This window comes from Notolepis coatsorum, assembly GCF_963971535.1.
Source record: "Notolepis coatsorum genome assembly, chromosome: 16".
Classification (NCBI taxonomy): domain Eukaryota; kingdom Metazoa; phylum Chordata; class Actinopteri; order Aulopiformes; family Paralepididae; genus Notolepis; species Notolepis coatsorum.
The window spans coordinates 1312720-1339809 of NC_140180.1; the positions used below are offsets into that span (position 1 = coordinate 1312720).

The window sequence follows — 27090 nt, forward strand, 5'->3', positions numbered from 1 at the left end:
ATTATAATAATTATTTGATCATGTTAAATGATCATTTGATCATGTTAAAAAAGGGAAAATAATTTTTTTTTCTCTATCAGTGGGGCACAGATGATCATCAGTAGGGCACGTGCCCTACTGATAGTGGTCTAAATACGCTGATGGTCTTCGTATGGCCAGTGAGACGAACAAATGAAATAAAAACAGTGAGACAACAAGCAGTAGGGTCTCTTCTGGAGCGCTTTATAAACAGGCTACATAGGAACATACCCAGAATCAAAAAGGTCTGGAGATTTGGTCTCGTACTTTACATTAAAATAGAAATTACATTAGACGTGTCCATGGCTTACTGTCCCAATACAGTGCTCGTTGACCCCAAAATGGCTGCCCAGTAAGGGTGTAACGATGCGACCTCACAACGATTAGATTAGATTACGATTATTCAGGCAACGATTCAATGCATCATGAAATCTCTTCATTTGACCACGATTCGATAAATTTTCTATACATTTTCTATCAGTTAATTCCCCCCAAAATGTTGAATACACAAATGTGGCTGGGGGAACTGATTCACTCAGCATGAATGGACTATAGGTTAAAAAAAAAAAAAAAAAAAAAAAATTGATTAATTTAGATTATAATCGATTCCAACATTCAAATCGATGCATCGATTCTAACACATTAGAATCGATGCATTTCGATTAATCGATGCATCATTACACCCCTACGTGCCCAGTGTGCTATTTTATGGAACCAAGATGGCACCCTTTGTGTTCGGCTCTGGGTTGTCCGTCTTCATCATTTTACTGGGGGTTCCCAAACAGTCTTCATTCATCCTGGAGTGAGGAGAGGAGAAGATACAAGATGATTTTTACTGATAACTAAGCATGTTCCACAAGGTTCAAATTATTATATATATATATATTTTTTTACAACTTATATTAATAATGTAATTTCATCTTTAACCTCTTAACCCTTTCACTACCACACTACCAAAGGGTTAACCCTTTCACAACCACACTACAGACTGTTAAACTGCAGAAGAAGAAGAAGAGCGACCACCGGGTCATTTCCTGTCTCGTCTGGTGCAGGGGTCACTAACATGAGTCGTTCTTTTACAGGAAAGCAAGTTACAGTACAGATGGAGCAGTCTATGTATGTTCATGAGTCTATAGAATGTTATTGAGGTCCTGTGTACAGTACAGTATATATATAGGTTATATAAATCTAATGTCTCAAATGTTATTGAGGTCCTGTGTACAGTATATATAGGTTATATAAATCTAATGTCTTACATGTTATTGAGGTCCTGTGTACAGTATATATAGGTTATATAAATCTCTAATGTCTCACATGTTATTGAGGTCCTGTGTACAGTACAGTATATATATATATATATAGGTCATATAAATCTAATGTCTCACATGTTATTGAGGTCCTGTGTACAGTATATATAGGTTATATAAATCTATAATGTCTCACATGTTATTGAGGTCCTGTGTACAGTACAGTATATATGTTCTCGTGCTCCTCTCCCTCAGGAGTGGGGGGGTCCCAGACATGGAGATTGACCTTCCACAGCTCGATCTGCTCGTCCCACGAATGACGACTGCATTTCCTGAACTTATTAGGAGTCCTAGGATGAACTCCGGGCTGGCGGCGGTGTCTGAGAGAGAGAGAGAGAGAGAGGGGAGATTATTTAGCATCCATCGTTCGTCATGTTTATATTGTGAATAGGAATGTGTTGAGGGACCACACGATGGGAACCAGCGGTTTAAGTGACGGTTGCAATAAACTCGTTAACTATCATGAATGAGACTTGCTCTGAAATACGGGAGATCAACAGGAAAACTGTCCTCGTCACATCTAACGTTACCAAAACGGACACACAGCACTTCAAATTATACCTCAAAGAGACCAGACGAGCATACAATTGAAAACATTATATTGTCTATATTGACCATTGTTAAGTATATTAACACTTTGAGCGCCACGCCGTGTTTTCCTTTTTACCCCCTTGAATGCCACGGTCCACTCCCAATGTTAACGTTAATATCGCCTAATCTATGTTTTAAATTATGGCTATGTGTCTAATCTGCCCGTCGCTTATCAAAGAATCATTTTCCAGTCAGTGTTGTCAAGGCAGATTGTTTTTTTATCGCTTCATTTCCGTTTGAGAGCATTTTGAAAAGCACCCGTTTTCAGGTGAAAAACAGCCCATTCTGTGATAATCGCCTTTTACTGGAATATTCCAGAACGTTGATATTTGTCGGCCTATTTATGAATCGTTTTCAAATAAACGCTAGATGATCAATAGTATACGTGCACACACGCACGTTCAAGCCGCGTGCTGATAATAGCTGATTTAATTTCCTCATGGATTTTACAGTGAAACAGATAGAGCACATATCACAAAAAAGCTTATCTCCTCGAAAACTAGTCTGATTATCCTAACACTGATAACATAGATTCCTTACCTGACATCAGATGGTATCCAAATGATATATTCCAATTCCTGATCACCATTCGGAAAAAATCGATAAGTGTATAGATCTAACGTGTATACAGTAGAACTCATGATCCGCAGGGCTCAGAGGATCCAGAATGAACTCTGGTAACCCCGGCTGCATCAGTGGACTGGAAAATGTGGACTGAAATATTTTTTTCCCCCCCATTGAATCCATTCCAGTCATTGAGTCCATTCCAAAAGGGTGATTTAGGGGCGGCTACGTGGCGTAGTGGGCAAGGCGCTCGCCACGAATGCGGAGACGCTGGGCTCGCCTGTTCGAGCCCAGCGCTCCACATTGCTTTCAGTTTAGCTGGTCGTTCATACTAATACACATTGGCCGTATTAGGGGGTGGGAAACTGATGGGTGGGGATCGGGCGTTGTGGACAGCGACTCCTACAGGTCGGTTGGTGCGCCTGCGCAGTAGAATCAGGAAGTGTCGGGGGCAGCGTGAGCCTCCCACGCGTTACTCCTCGCCACTGAGAGATCGAGCTGCGCAGGTGAAAAGATGCGACTGCTGTTACCTCAAGTACCGGAGGGGACTTGTGCTATGTATGACTTAGTCCACATTGCAGCCGGCTTGTGGGAGGCAAGAAACAGTGTTCGTGACAGGGGAGGGTTGAATTGGATGATACGAAATTGGGATGGGAGAAAATATAGAAAAATGGGAGAAAAAGTGGATTAAAAAAAAAAGGGGTGATTTACCATCTGGGAGACGATAGGGGGCGCTTTTTTCACATCTGATCGCCGGCGGCCCTTGGGTAGGCTAGGGTAGGCTTGCGTGATGCAATATGATTTCAGATCGCTAAAAAATAAAAAATAATTCCGAGAAATCTCGTGAGTGGCTTTCAACGTAACTATCGCAAACATGAGTTTAGCCGTGAGTGGCTCTCAAAGTGTTAAAACCACCTCCAAATCCTGTGTTTTGATCAGAGAGCTGCAGGTAGAACAGGGCTCGTTCTTTCCTAGTCTACTTCTACCTAAAGTAGATTTCCCCAAATTGTTGGAGTCTTCCTTTAATTCATGCAGTAATGTGGTCCATGACTCACTTGGGGATCTCCTTGATGTATCGGCCGTAGGCCAAGGTGGTTTTGCCACAGTTGATCTGTTCCTGTCGTCGTAGCAACATAGAGACACCAGTCTCCATCTCTCCTTCGTTGATAGGAGACTCTCTGGAGCCAGAACTACACACATAAAGACACACACACACACACACACACACACACACGGCGGCTTAAGAGTCAGAACTACTGGGGGGAGCTCCAGTAGCTCACCACGTACCGCGAGTGCTATTTCAGCGCCGTGGACAACCGCGCTCGCGCGGATCTGGGGCTGAGCGCGTTCGAATCCCGGACGGCAGCCGTGCCTTTCCCAGAGTGTCTTTCCCCCCCATCTGAACCCTTTCAGCCTGCTCTGTCGGTCGAACTTGACCAAGTATGAATGCGAAGAAAAAGCGATAAACGCTAAAAGAACCAGGTGACTGGTCAAAGTTAAAAAAAAAAAAAAAAAATAGTCAGAACTACACACACAGGGCGGGTTAAGAGTCAGAACTACACACACAGGGCGGGTTAAGAGTCAGAACTACACACACAGGGCGGGTTAAGAGTCAGAACTACACTATAAATACCCTCCTGTAACTAAACACTGTTAAAATACCTTCCTGTAACTAAACACTGTTAAAATACCTTCCTGTAACTAAAGACAACACACTTGTTGTGAAGGGCCAGATTAAACCGAATATATATATTTATTTATATATATATATTTAATTGTATTTGTATATTCTCTAATATTCCCGGATATCCCTTGTATATTCCTTGTACAATATGCATTGAATATCCATTCTAGCCTACTGAACATCCCATAATAGTCTCCATTCTACTATTGGTCGAGACCTTGGTGCCAGGCTGCCATACCCCCCAGACCCAGTTCAAACGTACCGCTCAACATGTACGAACAAGTCCTAGTTCCGCGTAGGAATCTGGCTACCGCACCACTAATGGTACTATTTGTTCATAGTGCGTATATATACTGCGCTACTAAAGTAGGACTTTCTTTTTAGTCCAGTTTCTTACCCTCCAATAGAGTGACAGACGTAAAGCCTCCCCGCGACGCCACGTGTGGGAGTAAGGCCAAGTTCGGCCTACCATCGGTATTGAGACATCGTGTATATTAATATTTGAATAGTCATATTTGGCACTATATCGTCGAGTTGGACGTAGTCTATTAAGCTAATAATAGTCTATTCATATGTAGTGCTTTGTGCGGTGAGAATACTATCGTAGTCAGTACCCCCATCGTTTCGGGTAGAACTGGCTGCTTATCCAGGGTGGCCGACCCCATGTGAGGCTGCACCCGAGGAGCCCCAGAGCCGACGAGCGAGTGGACCTGCATACCGGATTATTCTACCGACGACAGCCCGCCTTCCCAGGCACGGATTATGCTTTGTATACAGTGATTATTCTATGGATAAAGACCAACACTGCCGTGTGTTGGAAACCCCCCCCCCGGAGAGGACGACAGGTGAGGAGACGCTCTACACGACGAGGTCGCTTCACGTCTCTCCATCGTGGACCGGAGGAAGCCGGCCCACAGAGAGTCCAACTGCTTTCATCTGTGGATCGAGGATCGCTGAGGCACCGAGCCGCACAACCGTGGGTTCTCCCAGGATACCCTCGGCCAGACGGATACAGCCAGACTCTACCCCCCCCCCCCCCTTCTCCAGTTGTCTTACAAGCGACCGGAATTCCCCCCTAGTGTATCCAGTTCTATAATCATTAAAGTATCATTGCTATTATTCCTTAAATATTCCAGGTTGTATATTTACCGCCTGCGCCACCAGAGATTGGACGTTCTCTATTGATATACCAACGAATACTCATTTGCCATAAAAGTGCATCCTATTTCAAATCATAAATGTAATTAAGTGATTGCTCTACATACCTTTTGCTATGTATTAATTATTATTAAACGCAGACTTTCGACTTGGTACATTTGTGTTGGATCGTTTCATCTACGTGGGAGTGTTTACCATAATTATTTATGCCTAGTACTGGGTGGCCAGAGTCTAAAGTACAAGAGGTAGTGGTAGTAAGTATCATATCTAACAATACAGTCAGGGAATTGTACCCCTCAGTTACAACACTGTTAACACTTTGGGCGCCAGCCGGTGTAGCCATCTTTGTACTCAGTGTGCCAGCGCTGTAAAGGATAGGGATTTTCACTGTGCGTCGCTGTGTTTGCAGGGCTATACCTATATTCTATATTATAGCTATGGAGACAATACTATGGCTCATTTGACAGTGACTATCCCTCGTTCAACATGTGAAAAAGAATAAACTAAACACAAAATACTGTTAAAATACCCTCCTAAACTAAACAACACACTGTTAAAATACCCTCCTGTAACTAAACACAACATACTGTTAAAATACCCTCCTAAACTAAACACAACATACTGTTAAAATACCCTCCTGTAACTAAACACAACATACTGTTAAAATACCCTCCTAAACTAAACACAACATACTGTTAACACTTTGGTCGCCAAAAACGCCTTACCACGTCATTCCCCGCCATGCTCATTCTGCCAATGACGCCGTAACACGTCATTGATATCAATATTTCAAAAATCTGTGATCGCAATCATATTTCTCACCCGGAGACTTGAGATCTACTGTTGATCCCCTCTCAACTCTCCAACGGTTCAAGAGCGCCATCTGGTGGCCGATCGGCGGATCGCCCAAACCGGAAACCGGAAATGGAAACTGGTGCTCATCCAAATTCGGTCCGATCACTCGCTATAGGTGCCGGGACTCGAGCGTGACACAATGGATAGCGATCCGTTACCAATAACTCGATAAACAACATGATTTGGACGTATATACTATTATACAACCTGGAGATGGATCGCATATTTCTGCTCCACGCTCATCGCCCAACGCTACGAGGAAGCTCCGGTGAGATTCAGCGTTTTTTTTTAACGTGTTCGATATAAACTGCTCTGATGATCATATCACCCACACTAGATGAATCATCTAACGTTGGCCACGGAATTATAAACGACCCCCCCCCATCCGGTCAACATCAGATGATAAGTAGTAACTTCTAGAAGCACGTCCATTTGAATTTTTTTTATCTCACGCAGATTGCTATCAAACTGTATTTTCAGGCAGAAAATAAATATAAGAAATATAAAAACAAGTTGACTAATATTATGAGAAGATGTAAGAAGGATCATTATAGTAGAATATTAGATAACAACAAATATAATATTAAGGGTGTTTGGAAGATATTAAATGGTATTATCAGGAATGGATCAAGACAAATAAACTATCCTCAGTATTTTATAGAAGAGGATCAAACTATTAGCAATATGGATGATGTGGTTAACAACTTTAATACATTTTTGTAAATATTGGACCAGAATTAGCGGGAAAAATCCCAGATCCAGTGACTCCTGAAGACATAAAAGACAATTACATTGAAAGAAATCCTAGTTCAATGTTTCTGGAAGCGGTAGATGAAAATGAAATTATAGAAACTACTAATAAATGTAAAAACAAGACATCTACAGACAGTAATGAAATAGATATGAAAATAGTAAAAAATGTCATTATTGGGATTTCAAAACCACTCACGCACATCTGCAATTTATCATTCAAAACTGGTCGATTTCCGAATAAAATGAAAATAGCAAAAGTCATACCTCTGTTCAAGACTGGAGATAAACACCACTTCACAAATTATAGGCCTGTTTCTCTACTTCCTCAGTTTTCAAAAATATTAGAAAAACTCTTCAACAACAGATTAGATAAATTCATTGATAAACATAATTTACTCACCGATAGCCAGTATGGATTCAGAACACACCGGTCAACATCACTAGCGTTAATAGAACTCATTGAAAAAATCACAAATTCCATAGATCAAAAAAAACATGTAGCTGGAGTATTCATTGACCTAAAAAAAGCATTTGATACTATTAATCATGATATATTAATCAGGAAATTGGAGAGATATGGGATCAGGGGGGTAGTATTGGACTGGGTAAGAAGCTATCTAAATAAAAGACAACAATTTGTGATTATAAATCTGAATGTTTGGACATTGCTTGTGGTGTCCCCCAGGGGTCAGTGTTGGGTCCAAAACTGTTCATCTTGTACATTAACGAGATATGTAAAGTATCCAATATATTTAAATGTATTTTATTTGCGGATGACACTAATCTTTTTTTTTCTGGTGAGAATGTCCAGCAGCTTTTAGAGGTCATCACATCTGAAATGAAGAAATTGAAGGAATGGTTTGATAGAAACAAATTATCATTGAACTTGAGCAAAACTAAAATTATGTTGTTTGGAAACTGTAGATTGGATACTCGGGTACAAGTTAAAATAAATGATGTGATTATTGAAAGAGTTTATGAAAATAAATTCCTAGGTGTAATAATAGACCATAAAATCTGTTGGAAACCTCACATAAAACATGTCCAATCTAAACTCTCACGAAGCATTTCAGTCATGAGTAAAGTAAAGCACATCCTGGATAGAAAATCACTCTACATTCTCTACTGTTCACTAGTTTTACCATATTTAAATTACTGTGCTGAAGTCTGGGGAAACAATTATAAGTCTACACTACAACCACTTTTTATACTCCAAAAAAGGGCCATAAGGATAGTTCACATTGCAGGTTATCGTGATCACACTAACATATTGTTTCTGGAGTCAAAGACATTGAAGTTAAATGATCTTGTGGAATTTAAAACGGCACAATTAATGTATAAAGCAAAAAGTCATGCACTTCCAAGAAACATTCAAGAATTGTTCTTTGATAGGGAGGGGGGTTATAATCTGAGGGGAGAACACAATTTAAAGGTGCTAAACGTACGCACTACCATGAGAAAACACTGCATCTCAATATGTGGAGTGAAACTGTGGAACAGTCTTAATGTGGTGTTAAAGCAATGTCCAAACATGAGACAATTCAAACTGATGTATAAGGAAATGATGTTCACAAGGTACAGGGATGAGGAAGGGACTTGATATTCACGGGTGTTTACATTTTATTTTGTTTCTATTTTATTTTATTTTATACATATATAGTTTTTGTTTTTTGTTTTGCATATATATATATATATATTTTTTTCCTTTTCTTTTCTTTTTTATGTTTAAAATAGTACACTCATTTGAGTAGTGGAAAAGGGGTAGGATTAAATAAGTGTATACTTCTTCCTACTCCTTTTCGAACATGCAGATTGAGTTGTTTTTCTTTTTTGTTATTGTTTGTTGTATTCATTGCATGTTCGAAATAAAGACTTCAAAAAAAAAAAAAAAAAAAAAAAAAATCATCAATATAATGCATTTGGGGCTATAAATCACATTCTGGAGAATGCTGCAGAAAACGATAAAAACATACTTATACTTTAGACCGTATTTTAGTATGAATATGTGAATGAAAAAGTATAACGTTGCTACACCCTGAACAATAGATACTTGACGATAAATGGGCCATAATAATGTCAATTTAGCTCTGTGTTCTAATCAGCTCTATGTGTTCCAGCTCTATGTGTTCTGATCAGCTCTGTGTTCTGATCAGCTCTATGTGTTCTGATCAGCTCTATGTGTTCCAGCTCTGTGTGTTCCAGCTCTATGTGTTCTGATCAGCTCTATGTGTTCCAGCTCTATGTGTTCCAGCTCTATGTGTTCTGATCAGCTCTATGTGTTCTGATCAGCTCTATGTGTTCCAGCTCTGTGTGTTCCAGCTCTATGTGTTCTGATCAGCTCTATGTGTTCTGATCAGCTCTATGTGTTCCAGCTCTGTGTGTTCTGATCAGCTCTATGTGTTCCAGCTCTGTGTGTTCTGATCAGCTCTGTGTTCTAGCTCTGTGTGTTCTGATCAGCTCTATGTGTTCTAGCTCTATGTGTTCTGATCAGCTCTATGTGTTCTGATCAGCTCTATGTGTTCTAGCTCTGTGTGTTCTGATGGCCAGCTCTATGTGTTCTAACTCTGTGTGTTCTGATGGCCAGCTCTATGTGTTCCAGCTCTGTGTTAAAGTTTTCAATCAATCAATCAGTCTGCTTGTCACAGCGCGAGACCGGCCCCTCGCTCTCTGGAGTGGTGAAACTAGAGAGACATTGATGTTAAGTAACCCACCGAAGATGGATACACATGTACATAACGATGCACAGCAATATTCTGTTAAACGTCTGTAGTGTGGTAGTGAAAGGGTTAACCTTCTGTATTGTGGTAGTGAAAGGGTTAACCTTCTGTATTGAGGTAGTGAAAGGGTTAACCTTGTGTAGTGTGGTAGTGAAAGGGTTAACCTTCTGTAGTGTGGTAGTGAAAGGGTTAACCTTGTGTAGTGTGGTAGTGAAAGGGTTAACCTTCTGTAGTGTGGTAGTGAAAGGGTTAACCTTGTGTAGTGTGGTAGTGAAAGGGTTAACCTTCTGTAGTGTGGTAGTGAAAGGGTTAACCTTCTGTAGTGTGGTAGTGAAAGGTTAACCTTCTGTAGTGTGGTAGTGAAAGTGTTAAACGTCTGTAGTGTGGTAGTGAAAGGTTAACCTTCTGTAGTGTGGTAGTGAAAGGTTAACCTTCTGTAGTGTGGTAGTGAAAGGGTTACCCTTCTGTAGTGTGGTAGTGAAAGTGTTAAACGTCTGTAGTGTGGTAGTGAAAGGTTAACCTTCTGTAGTGTGGTGGTGAAAGGGTTAACCTTCTGTAGTGTGGCAGTGAAAGATTCACCTTCTGTAGTGTGGTAGTGAAATGTTAACCTTCTGTAGTGTGGTAGTGAAAGGTTCACCTTCTGTAGTGTGGTAGTGAAAGGTTAACCTTCTGTAGTGTGGTAGTGAAAGGGTTAACCTTGTGTAGTGTGGTAGTGAAAGGTTAACCTTCTGTAGTGTGGTAGTGAAAGTGTTAACCTTCTGTAGTGTGGTGGTGAAAGGTTCACCTTCTGTAGTGTGGTAGTGAAAGGGTTAACCTTCTGTAGTGTGGTAGTGAAAGGTTAACCTTCTGTAGTGTGGTAGTGAAAGGGTTAACCTTCTGTAGTGTGGTAGTGAAAGGGTTAACCTTCTGTAGTGTGGTAGTGAAAGGTTAACCTTCTGTAGTGTGGTAGTGAAAGGTTAACCTTCTGTAGTGTGGTAGTGAAAGGGTTAACCTTCTGTAGTGTGGTGGTGAAAGGTTCACCTTCTGTAGTGTGGTAGTGAAAGGGTTAACCTTGTGTAGTGTGGTAGTGAAAGGTTAACCTTCTGTAGTGTGGTAGTGAAAGTGTTAAACGTCTGTAGTGTGGTAGTGAAAGGTTAACCTTCTGTAGTGTGGTAGTGAAAGGTTCACCTTCTGTAGTGTGGTAGTGAAAGGGTTAACCTTCTGTAGTGTGGTAGTGAAAGGTTAACCTTCTGTAGTGTGGTAGTGAAAGGGTTAACCTTCTGTAGTGTGGTAGTGAAAGGTTAACCTTCTGTAGTGTGGTAGTGAAAGGTTAACCTTCTGTAGTGTGGTAGTGAAAGGGTTAACCTTCTGTAGTGTGGTGGTGAAAAGGTTCACCTTCTGTAGTGTGGTAGTGAAAGGTTCACCTTCTGTAGTATGGTAGTGAAAGGGTTAAGGCCTGTGGGTGAATAAAGGAACGTGTTCTAGAAGCAGCAGTTAAACACGTAGAGTCTCACCTCCAGGAAGAGGGCCTTCCCGCTACATTGGCGTTGGAGGAGGAGGCGGAGTCCAGAGAGGGGGAGTCCAGCTCGATGTCCATCACATCGTCCAGGTCCAGCTCTTTTCTGCAGAAGAAGAAGAGCGACCACCGGGTCATTTCCTGTCTCGTCTGGTGCAGGGGTCACCAACATGAGTCAGGGATTAAATTATGTATGTTCATGAGTCAATAGAATGTTATTGAGGTCCTGTGTACAGTGTATATATATATAGGTTATATAAATCTAATGTCTCACATGTATTTGAGGTCCTGTGTACAGTACAGTATATATATATATAAGTTATATAAATCTCTAATGTCTCACATGTTATTGAGGTCCTGTATACAGTATATATAGGTTATATAAATCTCTAATGTCTCACATGTTATTGAGGTCCTGTATACAGTATATATAAGTTATATAAATCTCTAATGTCTCACATGTTATTGAGGTCCTGTGTACAGTATATATGTTATATAAATCTCTAATGTCTCACATGTTATTGAGGTCCTGTGTACAGTATATATAGGTTATATAAATCTCTAATGTCTCACATGTTATTGAGGTCCTGTGTACAGTATATATAGGTTATATAAATCTCTAATGTCTCATATGTTATTGAGGTCCTGTGTACAGTATATATAGGTTATATAAATCTCTGATGTCTCACATGTTATTGAGGTCCTGTGTCTGTGGCGGCCGGGCACCGCCCCCCCTGGTGAAGAGAGAAGGAGAAGAAGAAATCGTGTTTTTTTTATTTTAGATTTTGGATCCCTAAAAATAAACTAAACATGTTTAAAATGAATAATAATTGGGGCGGTCAGGTGGCGTAGCGGAGATTGCGTTCGTCACCAACCCCGGAGACGCTGGATTCGTCTGTTTGAGTCCAGCTCACAGCTCCGGCGTTGTCACCAGCTTGGCTGGCAGTTCACACTAATACAATTGGCAGTATTAGAGGGTGGGAGTAGCTGGCGGGGTGGGTCCGGGTCGTTGTAAACAGCGACTCCTACAGTTCGGTCGGGGCGCCTGCTAAGCGCGGATAGGTTCTAAGGGGGGAAGTGTGATCCTTCCACACGTTACACGCTCTCAGTGAGAGTCCGCACTGCCAGGTGAAAAGAAGCGGTTGATTGGCTAGACGTGTGTCGGAGGAAGCACGTGATAGCCTCCACTCTCCCAGACCGACTGTGGGGGGTAAGTGCGCAGCGACCAGGAAGGGGATTGGCATAATGACTAACATTGGGATGGGAGAAAATCGGAGGAAAAAGGAGGGGGGAAAAGATCAATAAAAAAAAATAAAAAAAATGAATAATAATTACTCATTTTAAGTATGTTTGTGTTTCAAATGCACAATAACGTTAATATATCAAATATAATTGGCGGCTGGGTGGCGCAGCGGTCTAAGCGCTCGTCACCAACGCAAGAGACACCGGTCTCGAATCCGGCCGTCAGCGTTGCCTCTGGCTTGGGCCGGCCGTCATACTGACTCAATTGGCAGAGTCAGCGGGAGGGAAGTTGATGGGTGGTAATCTGGTCGTTGTAAACAGCGACTCCTACAGGTCGGTCAGGGCGACTGCACAGCAAAGAAGGGATATGTTGAAGGTAGTGTGACCTCCCACGCGTTACACTTCACCAATGAGAGTCCGCGCTGGCAGGTGAAAAGAGGTTGCTGGCTGTCTCCTATGTGACGGAGGAAGCATCTGTTAGACTTCAGGACTCCCATGACCGACCAGTAGGGGGCATATGCGAGCAACGACCAGGAAGGGGAGGGGGGAATTGGCATAACGACGAAATTGGGATGGGAGAAAATCAGAGTAAAACAGGAGAAAAAGTGGATCAAAAAAGATATATCAAATATAAATCATTGATTTGTGCGTGATTCACATGACGTCACTCTCTCTCCTGATAGAGTACCTCCAAAGCTGGGCGCATAGACTTAACGTGCACACTGTGCACGTCACTGTATCGTCGCAGCCAATGTAAATACATCAAGCAAATACATTTCGCCTAGCAGGGTGTTCAAATATGATGTCTCGGGCGCGTTTTCTAGCGCTGGAAGCAAGCTCTGCACCACTGTACTCGTCACGTCGTCAGTCATCAGACAGAAAAGAATGCTTGGAGGAGGAGCCAGTAGTATTTTCATTTCGGATTCAGTGCGTTAGCTTAGCTAGGCTCGTTTAGCTGGTTGGTTCGGTGATAAGAAGTGTATTCTCAGGAGTGGGAGAGATCATCACGAGATACTGTACATTCAGACAGTGTTGGATCTAACAAAAGGATTTATATGGACACTTTTTATCATGGAAAGTTCAAGCCCGGACCACAAAAGCTTCTCGAAGCGTTAACGCGACGGCTCGAGGCTCGTTCCAACCTGATGCAACAAAACAACAAGTGAGTCTAACAATATGTACTGTTCTGTAGTTACTGAAACTGATTGAATATGGCAAGATTCAAGAGGTTTATTTGTCACATACATACACAAGGCATACATTTCAGTGAGGGTGGGCTGGCCGCGATATCTCTCTCTCTCTCTCTCTCTCTCTCTCTCTCTCTCTCTCTCTCTCTTTCTCTTTCTCTCTCTCTCTCTCACACACACACACACGTGCAGTACGCGCGTTGATTCATGATCATTACATTATGATCGACTGGAATACAAAATAAATAAAAAATTGCTTTACAATTTACATACTGTAGCTGTCCCTTTGTTCATTAATGTTTAACCTAAATGTAGAACAACTCACCAAAAGTGACTATTGCACCCTACCCCGTGCGCCCTTCCAACTGTACGTTGGACCAGCCGCCACTGTCCTGTGTAAAGTATAATATAGGTTATATAAATCTCTGATGTCTCACATGTTATTGAGGTCCTGTGTACAGTATGCTTATTACTGTTCCGCAACTGTAGCTACTTCCGGGGTAGGCCCTGATTGGCCCCGACAGGCACGTGACAGGCGCGGCCACGCCCCCGCGCAGCCTCAGGACGCGCAACTTTCTCTGCCGCGCGGCACGCTCCGCGGCAGCATTATGTAGTAATACGCCCTTTTTCACAATCCAGAAATAGCTCAATTGGCAGCGTTGCATTGGTGTGGATCCTACCGTCCGTTGCTGGCGAGTTCGATTCCCGTCAATTCTTTTTTTTTCTTTTTTTTAACGTGCATTCGTTCGCCGTTAAGTTTAGGCATGTTAACTTTAAGCATTGTTTCGGAGTTGGTTAAGGTTAGGCATTGTTTCGGAGTTGGTTATGGTTAGAAGGGTTAAGTTTAGGCGCTGTTAAGGAGATGGTTAAGGTTAGAGTTTGTCTTAGAGAATGGCAATATTCTTTCGGAGTTGGTTATGCCTTATGGTTAAGGTTAGGCATGGTTAAGGTTAAGGTTAAGGTTAGGCATAGTTTCGGAGTTGCTTAAGGTTAAAGGGTTAAGTTTAGGCGCTGTTAAGGAGCTGGTTAAGGTTAGAGTTTGTCTTAGAGAATGGCAATAGACAGCCTATTTCCGCGCGACAGCTCTCAGCAGCCTCGTTGCGCGGCCGCGCCTGTCACGTGCCTGTCGGGGCCAATCAGGCCTACCTCGGAAGTAGCTACAGTTGCGGAACAGTAACAGGCGTACAGTATATATAGGTTATATAAATCTCTGATGTCTCACATGTTATTGAGGTCCTGTGTACAGTATATATAGGTTATATAAATCTCTGATGTCTCACATGTTATTGAGGTCCTGTGTACAGTATAGGTTATATAAATCTCTGATGTCTCACATGTTATTGAGGTCCTGTGTACAGTATATATATAAGTTATATAAATCTCTAATGTCTCACATGTTCTCAGGAGTGGGGGGGTCCCAGACTTTGAGATTGACCTTCCACAGCTTGACCTTCAGGTCCCACCGAACACTAGTGCAGTTCGTGAACTTATCAGGAGTCCTAGGATGAACTCCGGGCTGGCGGCGGTGTCTGAGAGAGAGAGAGAGAGAGAGAGAGAGAGAGAGGAGATTATTTAGCATCCATCGTTCGTCATGTTTATATTGTGAATAGGAATGTGTTGAGGGACCACACGATGGGAACCAGCGGTTTAAGTGACGGTTGCAATAAACTCGTTAACTATCATGAATGAGACTTGCTCTGAAATACGGGAGATCAGCGGGAAAACTGTCCTCGTCACATCTAACGTTACCAAAACGGACACACAGCACTTCAAATTATACCTCAAAGAGACCAGACGAGCATACAATCGAAAACATTATATTGTCTATATTGACCATTGTTAAGTATATTAAAACCACCTCCAAATCCTGTGTTTTGATCAGAGAGCTGCAGGTAGAACAGGGCTCGTTCTTTCCTAGTCTACTTCTACCTAAAGTAGATTTCCCCAAATTGTTGGAGTCTTCCTTTAATTCATGCAGTAATGTGGTCCATGACTCACTTGGGGATCTCCTTGATGTATCGGCCGTAGGCCACAGTGTTTTTGACATAGTTGATCTGGTCCTGTCGTCGTAGCAACCTATTGGCTTCATCAGTCTCCATCTCTCCTTCGTTGATAGGAGACTCTCTGGACACGCACGCACAGACAACACACTGTTAACACTTTGGGCGCCAGCCGGTCTAATAATAATAATAATAATAATAACTTTATTTGTATAGCACTTTTCATACAGAGGTTGCAATTCAAAGTGCTTCACAACAGTAGCCATCTTTGTACTCAGTCTGCCAGCGCTGTAAAGGATAGGGATTTTCACTGTGCGTCGCGGTGTTTGCAGGGCTATATCTATATTCTATATTATAGCTATGGAGACAATACTATGGCTCATTTGACAGTAACTATCCCTCGTTCAACATGTGAAAAAGAATAAATGTTTTCATGTATACGTTCGTGTGTTATACCGTGGTGAATATTGTATAGTTTCAGAGTGATCCTGGCTAATTCCTGGTAACTGTGTTATGGAGCAATATGTGAATTTTGCTAAAAGCGTTAGTGCATGTTTGCTAACATGCACTGTTAACACTTCCAGTGCCACTGGTTAACATGGTAAAACGTGTCTGAATGCCACCAGCCACTTCAATGATAGCGTTGTGAACGGATAATCTCTGTCTTAAATTATGGCTATGTGTCTAATGTGCCCGTCGTTTATCAATGACTTGTTTGCAGGCGACATTGTCGAATTTTTTTTTTATTTAATTTTTTAAATCGCTTCATTTCCGTTTTATAGCATTTTGAAAAGCCCTCGTTTTCAATGCATATAAAGATTCCGTGATAATCGGCATTTACTGGAATATTCTGGCATACACAAAAACGTTGTAATTTTTTGGCCTATTTATGAATCGTTTTCAAATAAACGCTAGATTATCGATAGTATATGTGTATTTATGCACGCTATAGAAGCGGGCTGAAATATCGATTCTCTCATTTCCTGATGAGTGGACACGCACGCATAGGGCAAACGCCGATATCTCTGTGAAAAAAGCTCTGATTATCCTAAAACTGGTCAAATAAATTCCTTACCTCAGATCAGATGTTATCCAAAAAGATTATTCCAATTCCTGATCGCCATTCCAAATATCGATCGCATTTATTGATTCAGCGTTGGGTACTGTAAATACATAATCCACATGTTTTCCGGGCCGGCGATCACAATGGATCTCTTCAGTTGGCTTCAGGGAAAAGTAAAATGAAGAAACTGGCCCGCCCCGCCCCATCAGTCTCATGGGGTGCAGTTACACAGGGAGAGACGATAGAGGGCGGTATCTTCCCAATTGAGCTCAGAGAGACTCTGCAACACTAGCGTGAGGCTCGATTGATGAAATATGAATTCAAATCGCCAATAAAAAAAAATACGACAAACAAACGCTATATAGCGTTGGTGGCATTCAAAGCACGGCATGAACTAACGACAAAACGCGTTGCTGGCATTCAAAGTGTTAAAATACCCTCCTGTAACTAAACACAACACACTGTTAAAATACCCTCCCTGTAAAATAGCCCCCTGTAACTAAACACTACAGCACTGCTAAATACTGGACACACACCTCTAAACACAACACACACCGTTACGGTAGAACATAAAACATAGCAACATGTTCAGTGTTCCAATACCCAGCTCTGTGTGTTCAGATCAGCTCTATGTGTTCCAGCTCTATGTGTTCCAGCTCTGTGTTCTGATCAGCTCTGTGTGTTCTGATCAGCTCTATGTGTTCCAGCTCTGTGTTCTGATCAGCTCTATGTGTTCCAGCTCTGTGTTCTGATCAGCTCTATGTGTTCCAGCTCTATGTGTTCTGATCAGCTCTATGTGTTCCAGCTCTATGTGTTCCAGCTCTGTGTTCTGATCAGCTCTATGTGTTCTGATCAGCTCTATGTGTTCCAGCTCTGTGTTCTGATCAGCTCTATGTGTTCCAGCTCTGTGTTCTGATCAGCTCTATGTGTTCTGATCAGCTCTATGTGTTCCAGCTCTGTGTGTTCCAGCTCTGTGTGTTCCAGCTCTGTGTGTTCAGATCAGCTCTATGTGTTCCAGCTCTGTGTTCTGATCAGCTCTATGTGTTCCAGCTCTGTGTTCTGATCAGCTCTATGTGTTCTGATCAGCTCTATGTGTTCCAGCTCTATGTGTTCTGATCAGCTCTATGTGTTCCAGCTCTGTGTGTTCCAGCTCTACGTGTTCTGATCAGCTCTATGTGTTCCAGCTCTGTGTGTTCCAGCTCTGTGTGTTCCAGCTCTGTGTGTTCAGATCAGCTCTATGTGTTCCAGCTCTGTGTGTTCCAGCTCTGTGTGTTCAGATCAGCTCTATGTGTTCCAGACACCAGGATGCCGTATTTGGTGAGATAGTCGGACAGTTGTTTGTAGATACATTTTTCAAAAATATTTGCTATAGGGCAGATTATGGAAATGGGTCTGTAGTTGTTGGGATCCAATTCACTGCCGGTTTTGTGCAACGGAGTGATACGTGAGCATGTCCAAATTGAGTAGATAAAGACAAATTAAAAAGATCACAGAGTGGATACATCAGGATATGTGAAGCTAGTTTTGAGAAATTTGTTTTCAATGCCATCTAACCCAGGGCTGCTGCTCACTTTAAGATCATTAGTGGCAGGGCGGCTAGGTGGCGCAGTGGGCAAGGCGCTCGCCACCAACGCAGGAGATGCTGGGTTCGATAAATTGATCAGTATTCATTTTCTTGTATTGCCTAATTTGTATAAATTTGGGTGGAAGTTTGGGTAATTACATTTTCCAGATGCAGAATACAATGTGGTGGTCACTAAAGCAGTCTGACATGGTCCCTGATTTAGAAAACCTATTTGGATGTGAGACCAATATCCAGTCAAGTAGTGTTTGACATGTGGGAATGACCCGAGTAGGCTCGTCAATTAGCTGAGTTAGGTTCACATTTCGGATTGTGTTTTTAACATTATTACAGGATTTGTCCAACCAATTCTTATTGAAGTCACCAAGTATTATAAGTTCATGTTTTTCTTTGATCGAATTTATGGTGGAAATAATCCAGTTGAATGATTCAGCAGGAGATGAAGGAGGTCTATAAATGTTTCCAATGGTTCCGTTTCATGCTAGCTTCCGCTCAGCGTCATAATGCATAAATCGCGCTTCAGCGTATATACACTGAATAATTTCAAAATGCACCTTTACATACCAACATCCGTCTGACCACACCCCCATCTGCTGCCTATATAAGCAGGGGTGGGGCAGGGGTGGGGCCACACACTCATCTCCTTCTCAAAACAGTCACATCTAGAGACCTCAAAACTTACTCTAGAGAGGCCTTTAACCTAGAACTGGGGAGCTTGGACTGGTCAGATGAACTCAGTGGTACACAGGTTGAAGAAACATGGCTTGGATTCAAAACCAAATTCACAACAATACTCAACAACATGGCACCCCTAAGAACCACCAGGGTTAAAAATCGCGCTGAGCCATGGATGCACACTGAAATACTGGCCGCTATGAAAACCAGAGACAAAAAATGCTCTGAACTTCATAAAAGTCAGACAAAGCTTTCCAAAAGCTCAAACAGTGAACTCCAAGCCCACGTGGTTGAACTAAAAATTCAAAGAAACAGACTAAGAAATGACGTAAACACCATGATCAAAACCGCAAAAAGAAATTTCATCAACGAGAAAAACTGAGGAAAACAAAAACAAACCCCGCAAACTTTGGAAATTACTCAATAATCAACTAGGCTGCAGTAAAAAACTTAAAACCAGATTCTCAAACATAAACATAAAGACGGACAACACACTCATCACAGACAAGCTGGATGTAGCCAATTACTTAAACATCTTCTTCACAAACATAGCCACAACACTGGTAAACAAACTACCCTCCCACTCAGGGCTTTATGGGGTAGAACACATAGTAGCTTACTACAAAAACCTAGGGGTCCACAAAGACGACTTCAAGCTGGAAATGGTAACAACCGATGAGGTACTCAAAAAATTGAGCGCCCTCCAACCTAACAAGGCCATTGGCCATGACAACATTCCCTCCAAATTCCTCAGAGACTCAGCAGCCGCCATCACCCCAGTCATCACACACATAATAAACCTCTCTATAAAACAGGGACACGTCCCCAAGGACTTCAAAATTGCGAGAAAATAGTCTATGAACAGGCCGAAAAGTACCTGGCGGAAAGAAATCTAATCTACGAATTCCAATCTGGCTTCAGAACGTCCCACTCCACTGACACATGCCTCCTCTATTTGAACGACCACATCAAACAAGAGGTGGACGCGGGCAAATACTGCGGCATGGTCATGCTGGTCCTACAAACGGCACAAGAATAGACACAACGTGAGGTAATCATCATCATCCATTTTAAACGGGTTATTACCTAATGCTAACGTTAGTAGAATAGACACGAGAGTAACGTTAACGCTAGTAGAATAGACACGAGAGGTAACGTTAACGTTAGTAGAATACACGAGAGGTAACGTTAACGCTAGTAGAATAGACACAAGAGGTAACGCTAACGTTAGCAGAATAGACACACCGAGAGTCTGGTTAATGTTGTTATTGATTGATTGAAAACTGTGTTTACTCTGGCTTGCTCCAAAACCTCACGGACATAGCTATGCTCACGGAGCTCTCATGCTGTACGCCAGCGGCCCCGCCTCCCCACACGGAGACAAACGGAGTACTACCTGCAGTGGAAAAGGAACGAAGTACCAGGTACCTAAAGCGAGTAGAGTAGGGTCGAGTCGAGTAGGTACTATGCAATGGAAAAGAGGCATAAAAGAACACAGACGATAAGTGAATACTGAAAGAAGACAACTCGAAGAAACCTCTTGTCGATAAAGGCAAAATCTCTACTTCTACTGCAAATCAAAGGAGCTTTTATTTTATGATTGTTTTTTGCTTATTCAGAACTTTTGTAAACTATATTTTTTCTTAAGGTGGAAACTGGCGCACCTCTGCTTTACGTGTATCTGGAATCAGCTATTTTAGAGTGTACACAGAATCGTTTGGAGGGTGAACTTGAACTGGCCCCATTGTGGTCAGCCAATAAAGCTCCATCGTACTTGTTCATGAAGAAAGCTTCGGCAACTTTGTGGTCATGGAACAGCTCCTCTTTGCCATCGACGGTCACAATCAGGTAGCATGGAAAACGAAGGCAGCAGTTTAACTTAAGACATTTGAGATGATGTAGCACTGGTAGGAAGGCCTGGCGTCTTCTTCTCACTTCCAAACTGTAGTCGGGGAAAATGAAGACACGTGAATCATTAAGGAACAACTATTTTTTTTCTCTGTCATCAAGGAGAACCTGCCTTTTCTCAGTCCTTGCCCCACAATGGTGGAATGAACTACCCACCCCAGTTAGGACAGCCGAAACCCGTCCAATCTTTCGCCATCGACTAAAGACGCACTTCTGCAACCATTATCTGAAATAAAAAATAAAAACAAAGTCTAACCCCAACTAACCTTACTGTCATGCACTTGTCCTAATAAACTAACCTACACTGTAGCACTCAACACTTTGATGAACATTATTGTTACTCAGCTGATAGAGTTGTGCCCTTCCTGCTGACTTGTCGTACAGAACTTGTAAGTCGCTTTGGATAAAAGCGTTAGCTAAATGACTAAATGTAAATGTTAAGTAAGCCACCGAAGATGGATACACATGTACATAATGATGCACAGCAATATTCTCAATGCTTAACCCTTTGTCGTGTGGCAGTGAAAGGGTTAACCTTCTGTGTTGTCGCAGTGAAAGGGTTAACCATTGGTAGCGTGGCAGTGAAAGGGTTAATGTTAGGGATGTCCGATATTATCGGCCTACCGATATTATCGGCCGATATTGGCATTAACATGTGATATCGGAAAATATCGGTATCGGTTTTTACCCAGGCAAGTAAGAACAAATTCAGATTTTATTTATTGTCAAAAGTATGCATAATGTTGTGTTAATTCCACAACAAGAGATATGTAATGTTAATTACCTGAAATTATTCAGTTTTTTGGGGGGGGAAACCCTGCATATATCGGTATCGGTTGATATCGGTATCGGAAATTAAGAGTTGGACAATATCGGTATATCGGTATCTGTAAAAAAGCCAATATCGAGCATCCCTAGTTAATGTGTATCGTCAATTCGTCATGTACATGGAGCGAGACACAATAAAAAATCGGTAGCGCATGTAAGAGAATAATAATATCTCGTTATTATTGCTGCTGCCATGCGTTTTAAGATGAGTTATAAAAAAAGGGATTTCCATAAATATTTGCTCGAGCATAAAGTCTCTCACCTGTTCCCCATCAATTCCTTCCATGCCCATCTCCCGTCAGGACTCTCTGGCTCCCTGTTGGTCCTCACGCTGCCATCCACCCCTCTCTTAGGGGTGGGAGGGCACACTGGGGTGGGAGGGCACACTGGGGGAGGAGAGAACACAGAGGGAGGAGGAGGGACCGAGTATGCTCGCCTGCTCTCTCTGCCCTGATCACCGTCCCTCTCCTCGCTCTCCTTCCTCCCGGACAACCGCTGCTGAATCCGACTCGACATCAGGCCCAGCTCTTCTGATCCCAGATCTATGCCGGTGGCCTGCAGCACGTCCTGCATCATGTCTCTGTGGACATCTGTCTTCAGCTCCTCGCTCTCCACCTGGCTGCCCCAGTCAGTCTGCTTGTCACAGCGCGAGACCGGCCCCTCGCTCTCTGGAGTGGTGAAACTAGAGAGACATTGATGTTAACACATTAACTGCCACGCTTATATCCATCAATGTTTGATCACTGCCAGCACTGTAAGTCTATGGAGATGTTTACCTTCTTTGCAGGGCTATAACTTTTTAAATTGTATTGCTAAATTGACATTACTATGGCCCATTCAACATCGATTATCTATCGTTCAGGATGTAGGAACGTTTTACTTTTTCATTCACACATTCATACGAAAATACCGTCTAGAGTATAAATATGTTTTTATCGTTTTCTGCAGTAATTCTTAGAACGTGAGATATAGGCATAAATGCATATATTAGATTATCAGGGTACTACATGGCACTACAGGGTACTACAGGGTACTACATGGCACTACGGGGTACTACAGGGTACTACATGGCACTACAGGGTACTACATGGTACTACATGGCACTACAGGGTACTACATGTCTGCTCTTTTGCAGCACCCCCCCCCCCCATATCTCTCTGAGTGCCCGTATCCTGGCGCTGACTAAGGTGATGGATGCCTCGGGGTCTTGGCCAAGATTGTAGTGACTGCTCTACATGCACCTCCGAGGCCTTGGATCAGTTATTCACCGTCGTCTGTCCGTGGTCCTGTCAACTGATTAACAGTATTAACAGACTGTTAACAGATTAACAGTCAACGCGGTTTCATTGCTGGGTTAAGTACTTCTATTCTATTCACATAATATGCTTACTTCATATATCTACTCCATTCACATATATGCTTACCACTTGTATCTATTGCTATGTCCGCCCACTACAATCTCATGAGCTGTCTAACGCCTGTCCCGTCTCCCTGTCCCCCTATGACTTGCTGTCCTGGAGTGCTGACCGGAGTGTCGGACGTCCCGTGATGAAGGCCGGGAGGTTGCGACGCCCTCTGCGTGCCCCCCTGTCTCCGGAGGTCTCGTAGTGGTGACCGGAGTGCCGGATGTCCCGCGATGATGTCGGGGAGTTCGCGACCCTCTCTGCGCCGCCCCCTATCTCCCTGTCTCCGGCTGTCCCTGAGCAATGACCGGAGTGTTGAATGTCCCGTGACTAAGACGGGGAGGACGTGACCCTCTTTGCGCCGCCCCTGTGCCTCAAATAGATCCGCTATCAGCTCTATCTTTAATCTTTCAAAATGTTCAGTTGCTATCGCTATTAGCTCTATCTTTAATCTTTCAAAATGTTCAGTTGCTATTGCATGCACTCATCTGTGTTTCACTACACACATGAGTGCATGCTTACCAACTGTCCGTCTGCAACACTACTATCACCAACATCTAAGAAGGGAGATCCCCCCTTGAATGGCCCTTCTAAGGTTTCTCTCCTCCACACTGCCTGTGGAGCTTTTTTCCCTATTGTTAGGTTTTAGTGAGTTTTTCCTTACCTTCGCGAGGGGTATGTCTGGGAGTGCTTGCATTCTTTCATTTATTTGCATTCATCTAAAAATGTTTGGACCTTATGGTGTTCTTGTTCTGTTCTTGACTTATTGTTATGTTTTCTTCTTGACTTGTTTAAAGAAGACCTGTACGGCCCATGGGGACATTAACGTGTGTTGTCGGGCCTTATAAATAAATTGTATTTGATTTTATTTGATACCGATCGACGCTATATAAAATATTTCAACTGTACATGGTCCTAAACGTTATGACTGATCATGCGCGGGTGAACGGGGGGGGGGGGGGTCGTTTATAATTCCGTAATCGTCGTTAAATGCTTCATGTAGTATGGGTGATATATAGATAAGAGCAGTTTGCATCGATAATAATAAACAAAAACGCTGAAACTCACGGCAGCTTCCTCTTAGCGTTGGGCGATGATACTGGAGCAAACAGATCCCAGTTATGTGATGGGGATCGAGGCGGTCCATTTCCGGTTTGTATAATACTAATATACGCCGAAATCATGTCGATTATTGAGTTATGGCAACGATCCATATCCACGGTTTGTGTCTTGAGTCCCGCGACGATATACGAGTGGCCGGACGGATTTGGGAGACGCACCGAGCTCCAACGGGCATATCCGGTTTGGCAACTCGCCGATCAGCCACCAGGTGGCAGTATTGAAGCGTTGCAGAGTTGTGACGGCTCACACAGCATCAGACAAGGCTCCGTAAGTGAAATATGAATACCATGGCGAAAATATGAAATATGATCAGAATAACGTTGTAAGCCGTGATCTGGCAGAATTCGCATGAACTTGAAACCAGTTGTATGACGTTTCTGGCGGAGAAAGTGTTAAGTCAATCATCAACAGTCATCATAGGGCTGGGCGATATAACGATAACGATAATTAACGCGATATATTTTAATAATCGATATCGGGGGGGAAAATACAGAAAAAAAATATATATAAATATTTTTTTGTCTTTTTCTTTTTTGTGACCTGCAACAGGGCAGTTTTAAAACCAGAGACAGTGGACAGACTTGTCTTTCTTGCAACTTAAAGTAATGGCTTTGCTTGTCCAAATGACAATACTGACCAAATTGAGATTTATTTTTCTCTTGACCATTTATTTTGTTTGCTTTCTAATTTAAAATACAGTTTGAAACCATCTGTACACAGTAGGCTATGTGTGCTAGCAGAGCTAGACTCCAGTCACGAGTCACGGTGCACATGTGCGGTGGTTTGTCCACCAAAAAAGCGGCAAAAGATAGAAAATAAACTAGCAGAGGCAGAACTGTTCAACTCCCCTGGAGCCACAGCCAGCAGAGAAGCCGGTTTACTTTCGCTTTCAAACCAGCTGCAGCCTGAGAACTGGAGTGTGAGCGGCTGTAACACTAAAGATGGCGGCAACAACAAAGAATTGCTGCAAAATAAACATACATCTGTTAAAAAAATAAAAAATATAACGTTTTTTCTTCTTTTTTTATATATTCGATTTTTTTTGTTATCGATTTTTTTTGTTATCGTTATCGCGATATCATTTTTGGCCATATCGCCCAGCCCTAAGTCATCAACAGTCAACAAGTCAACAGTCATCTCCCGCCTCGACTACTGCAACGCACTGCTTGCTGGCCTCCCGGCCACTGCCACCAAGCCTCTTCAACTCATTCAGAACGCAGTGGCCGCCTGATCTCAAACCTACCGAAGTCGGCCCATGTCACCCCACTTCTTAGGTACCTGCACTGGCTCCCCATTGCTGCACGAATCCGCTTCAAGGCCCTCGACCTGGCATACCGTGCGGCAAAGGGAACCGCTCCCGCCTACCTCCGGTCAATGGTCTCTAACTAAACACCCTCAAGACCCCTACGCTCTGCATCTTCTGGCCGCCTCAGACCTACTCCTATCCGAGCTCCGGGAGGGTCATCAAAGAGAAGTCGCCTATTCTCAGTCCTTGCCCCCTCGACCCTGCGGCTTATATAACGGTGCGGCTTATATGTGACTCGACGTGACCAAACCCGAAAATGTAAAAATCGAAATATTGCTTTTTTGACTGCATTGAAATGTTATTTATCTGTTCCCTTATTTGCTAAACTTAATACAACTTGTAAATGAGTTAATTTTTGTTATTTGTCCGACAGTATTGTGACCCAATGCTGGTGGGAAGACTGTAATTAAACATTAAAACACCTGCGGCTTATAGTCCAGTGCGGCTTATATATGTACACATCATTCAATTTAGCTGCTGCGGCTTATATTCTGGTGCGGCTTATAGTGCGAAAATTACGGTAAATGTAAATGTAAATGTTAACCCTTTATCTGCCAGGGATTATTCTGATCTTAATCACCTCTCTGCCACCACTGTAAGTCTATGGAGATGTTCCCCTTCTTTGCAGGGCTATAACTTTTTAAATTGTATTGCTAAATTGACATTACTATGGCCCATTCAACGTCAAGTATCTATCGTTTAGGATGTAGCAACGTTCTACTTTTTCATTCACATATTCATACTAAAATACGGTCTAAAGTATAAATGTTTTTATCGTTTTCTGCAGCATTCTGCAGAACGTGAGTTATAGTCATAAATACATATATTAGATCATCAAATGTAGTTTGATACCGATTGACATCAGATTAAAAATGTCAATTGTACAAGGTCCTAAACGTCATGCCTCATCATCTGCTGGTGACCGGAGGGGGGGGGGGGGGGGGGGGGGTTTATAAGTCCGTGGCCAAGGTTAAATCATTTATGTAGTATGGGTGATATATAGATCAGAGCAGTTTATATGGATAATAATAATCAAACACGCTGAAACTCACCGCAGCTTCCTCTGACCGTTGGGTGATCAGAGTGGAGCAGAAAGATCGCTATTATGGGATGTTGATATATGCAATCCATTTCCAGGTTGTATAATACTATATACGTCCAAATCATGTTGTTTATCGAGTTATTGGCAACTGTGGGATATTTGTGGATATCCTGAAGAAGAATGTTTCTCAGTCAACCGAGGTTTGGATAATAACAGGGGTTTATTAACCAAACAGATAGAATACATAGAGAGAATGGCTGAGGCTCTCGCCCCAGGTGATCAGCTGAAATTACCCAGGTAAGAAGCCTTGATTGTGGTCGGGAGGAGCCCTTTATAGTTCAACAAGGGGGGTGTGTGGTCCCATTTGATAGGTCAGATGGGGGGGAGGGGGTACAGGTTTGGGGACACAGGGGAGGGGGGTGATTCCACAGAGAGGGGGGGGGGCACAGGTAAGGGGAACATATTTACATGAGGACATATTATACCACAATACTCACTTTTCTTTCTTATAATGTGGGTGAGATTAATGTATAATATACCAGGATTGTTTGGAACAGGTAAAAGTGGGGACCGATGTAATCCATCGGTTA

General features: G+C 42.5%; 1 protein-coding gene across 3 annotated transcripts in view; it reads right to left on the bottom strand.

The window, feature by feature from the left end:
* Positions 1 to 206: 206 nt before the first annotated feature.
* The window catches only part of LOC311243255 (uncharacterized protein), a 50582-nt gene continuing 23698 nt past the window's right edge, over positions 207 to 27090 (bottom strand). For all 3 annotated transcript variants that reach the window (XM_084332408.1, XM_084332406.1, XM_084332407.1), the window contains exons 5-13: positions 21890 to 22309; positions 20666 to 20833; positions 15570 to 15695; positions 14966 to 15100; positions 11832 to 11876; positions 11141 to 11248; positions 3536 to 3670; positions 1462 to 1645; positions 207 to 815 (exon numbers count right to left, since the gene is read on the bottom strand). In XM_084332408.1, coding sequence (XP_084188534.1) covers positions 1465 to 1645; positions 3536 to 3670; positions 11141 to 11248; positions 11832 to 11876; positions 14966 to 15100; positions 15570 to 15695; positions 20666 to 20833; positions 21890 to 22309 — 1318 coding nt within the window. In that variant the 3' untranslated portion in view covers positions 207 to 815; positions 1462 to 1464. The remainder of the gene's footprint in view (positions 816 to 1461; positions 1646 to 3535; positions 3671 to 11140; positions 11249 to 11831; positions 11877 to 14965; positions 15101 to 15569; positions 15696 to 20665; positions 20834 to 21889; positions 22310 to 27090) is intronic.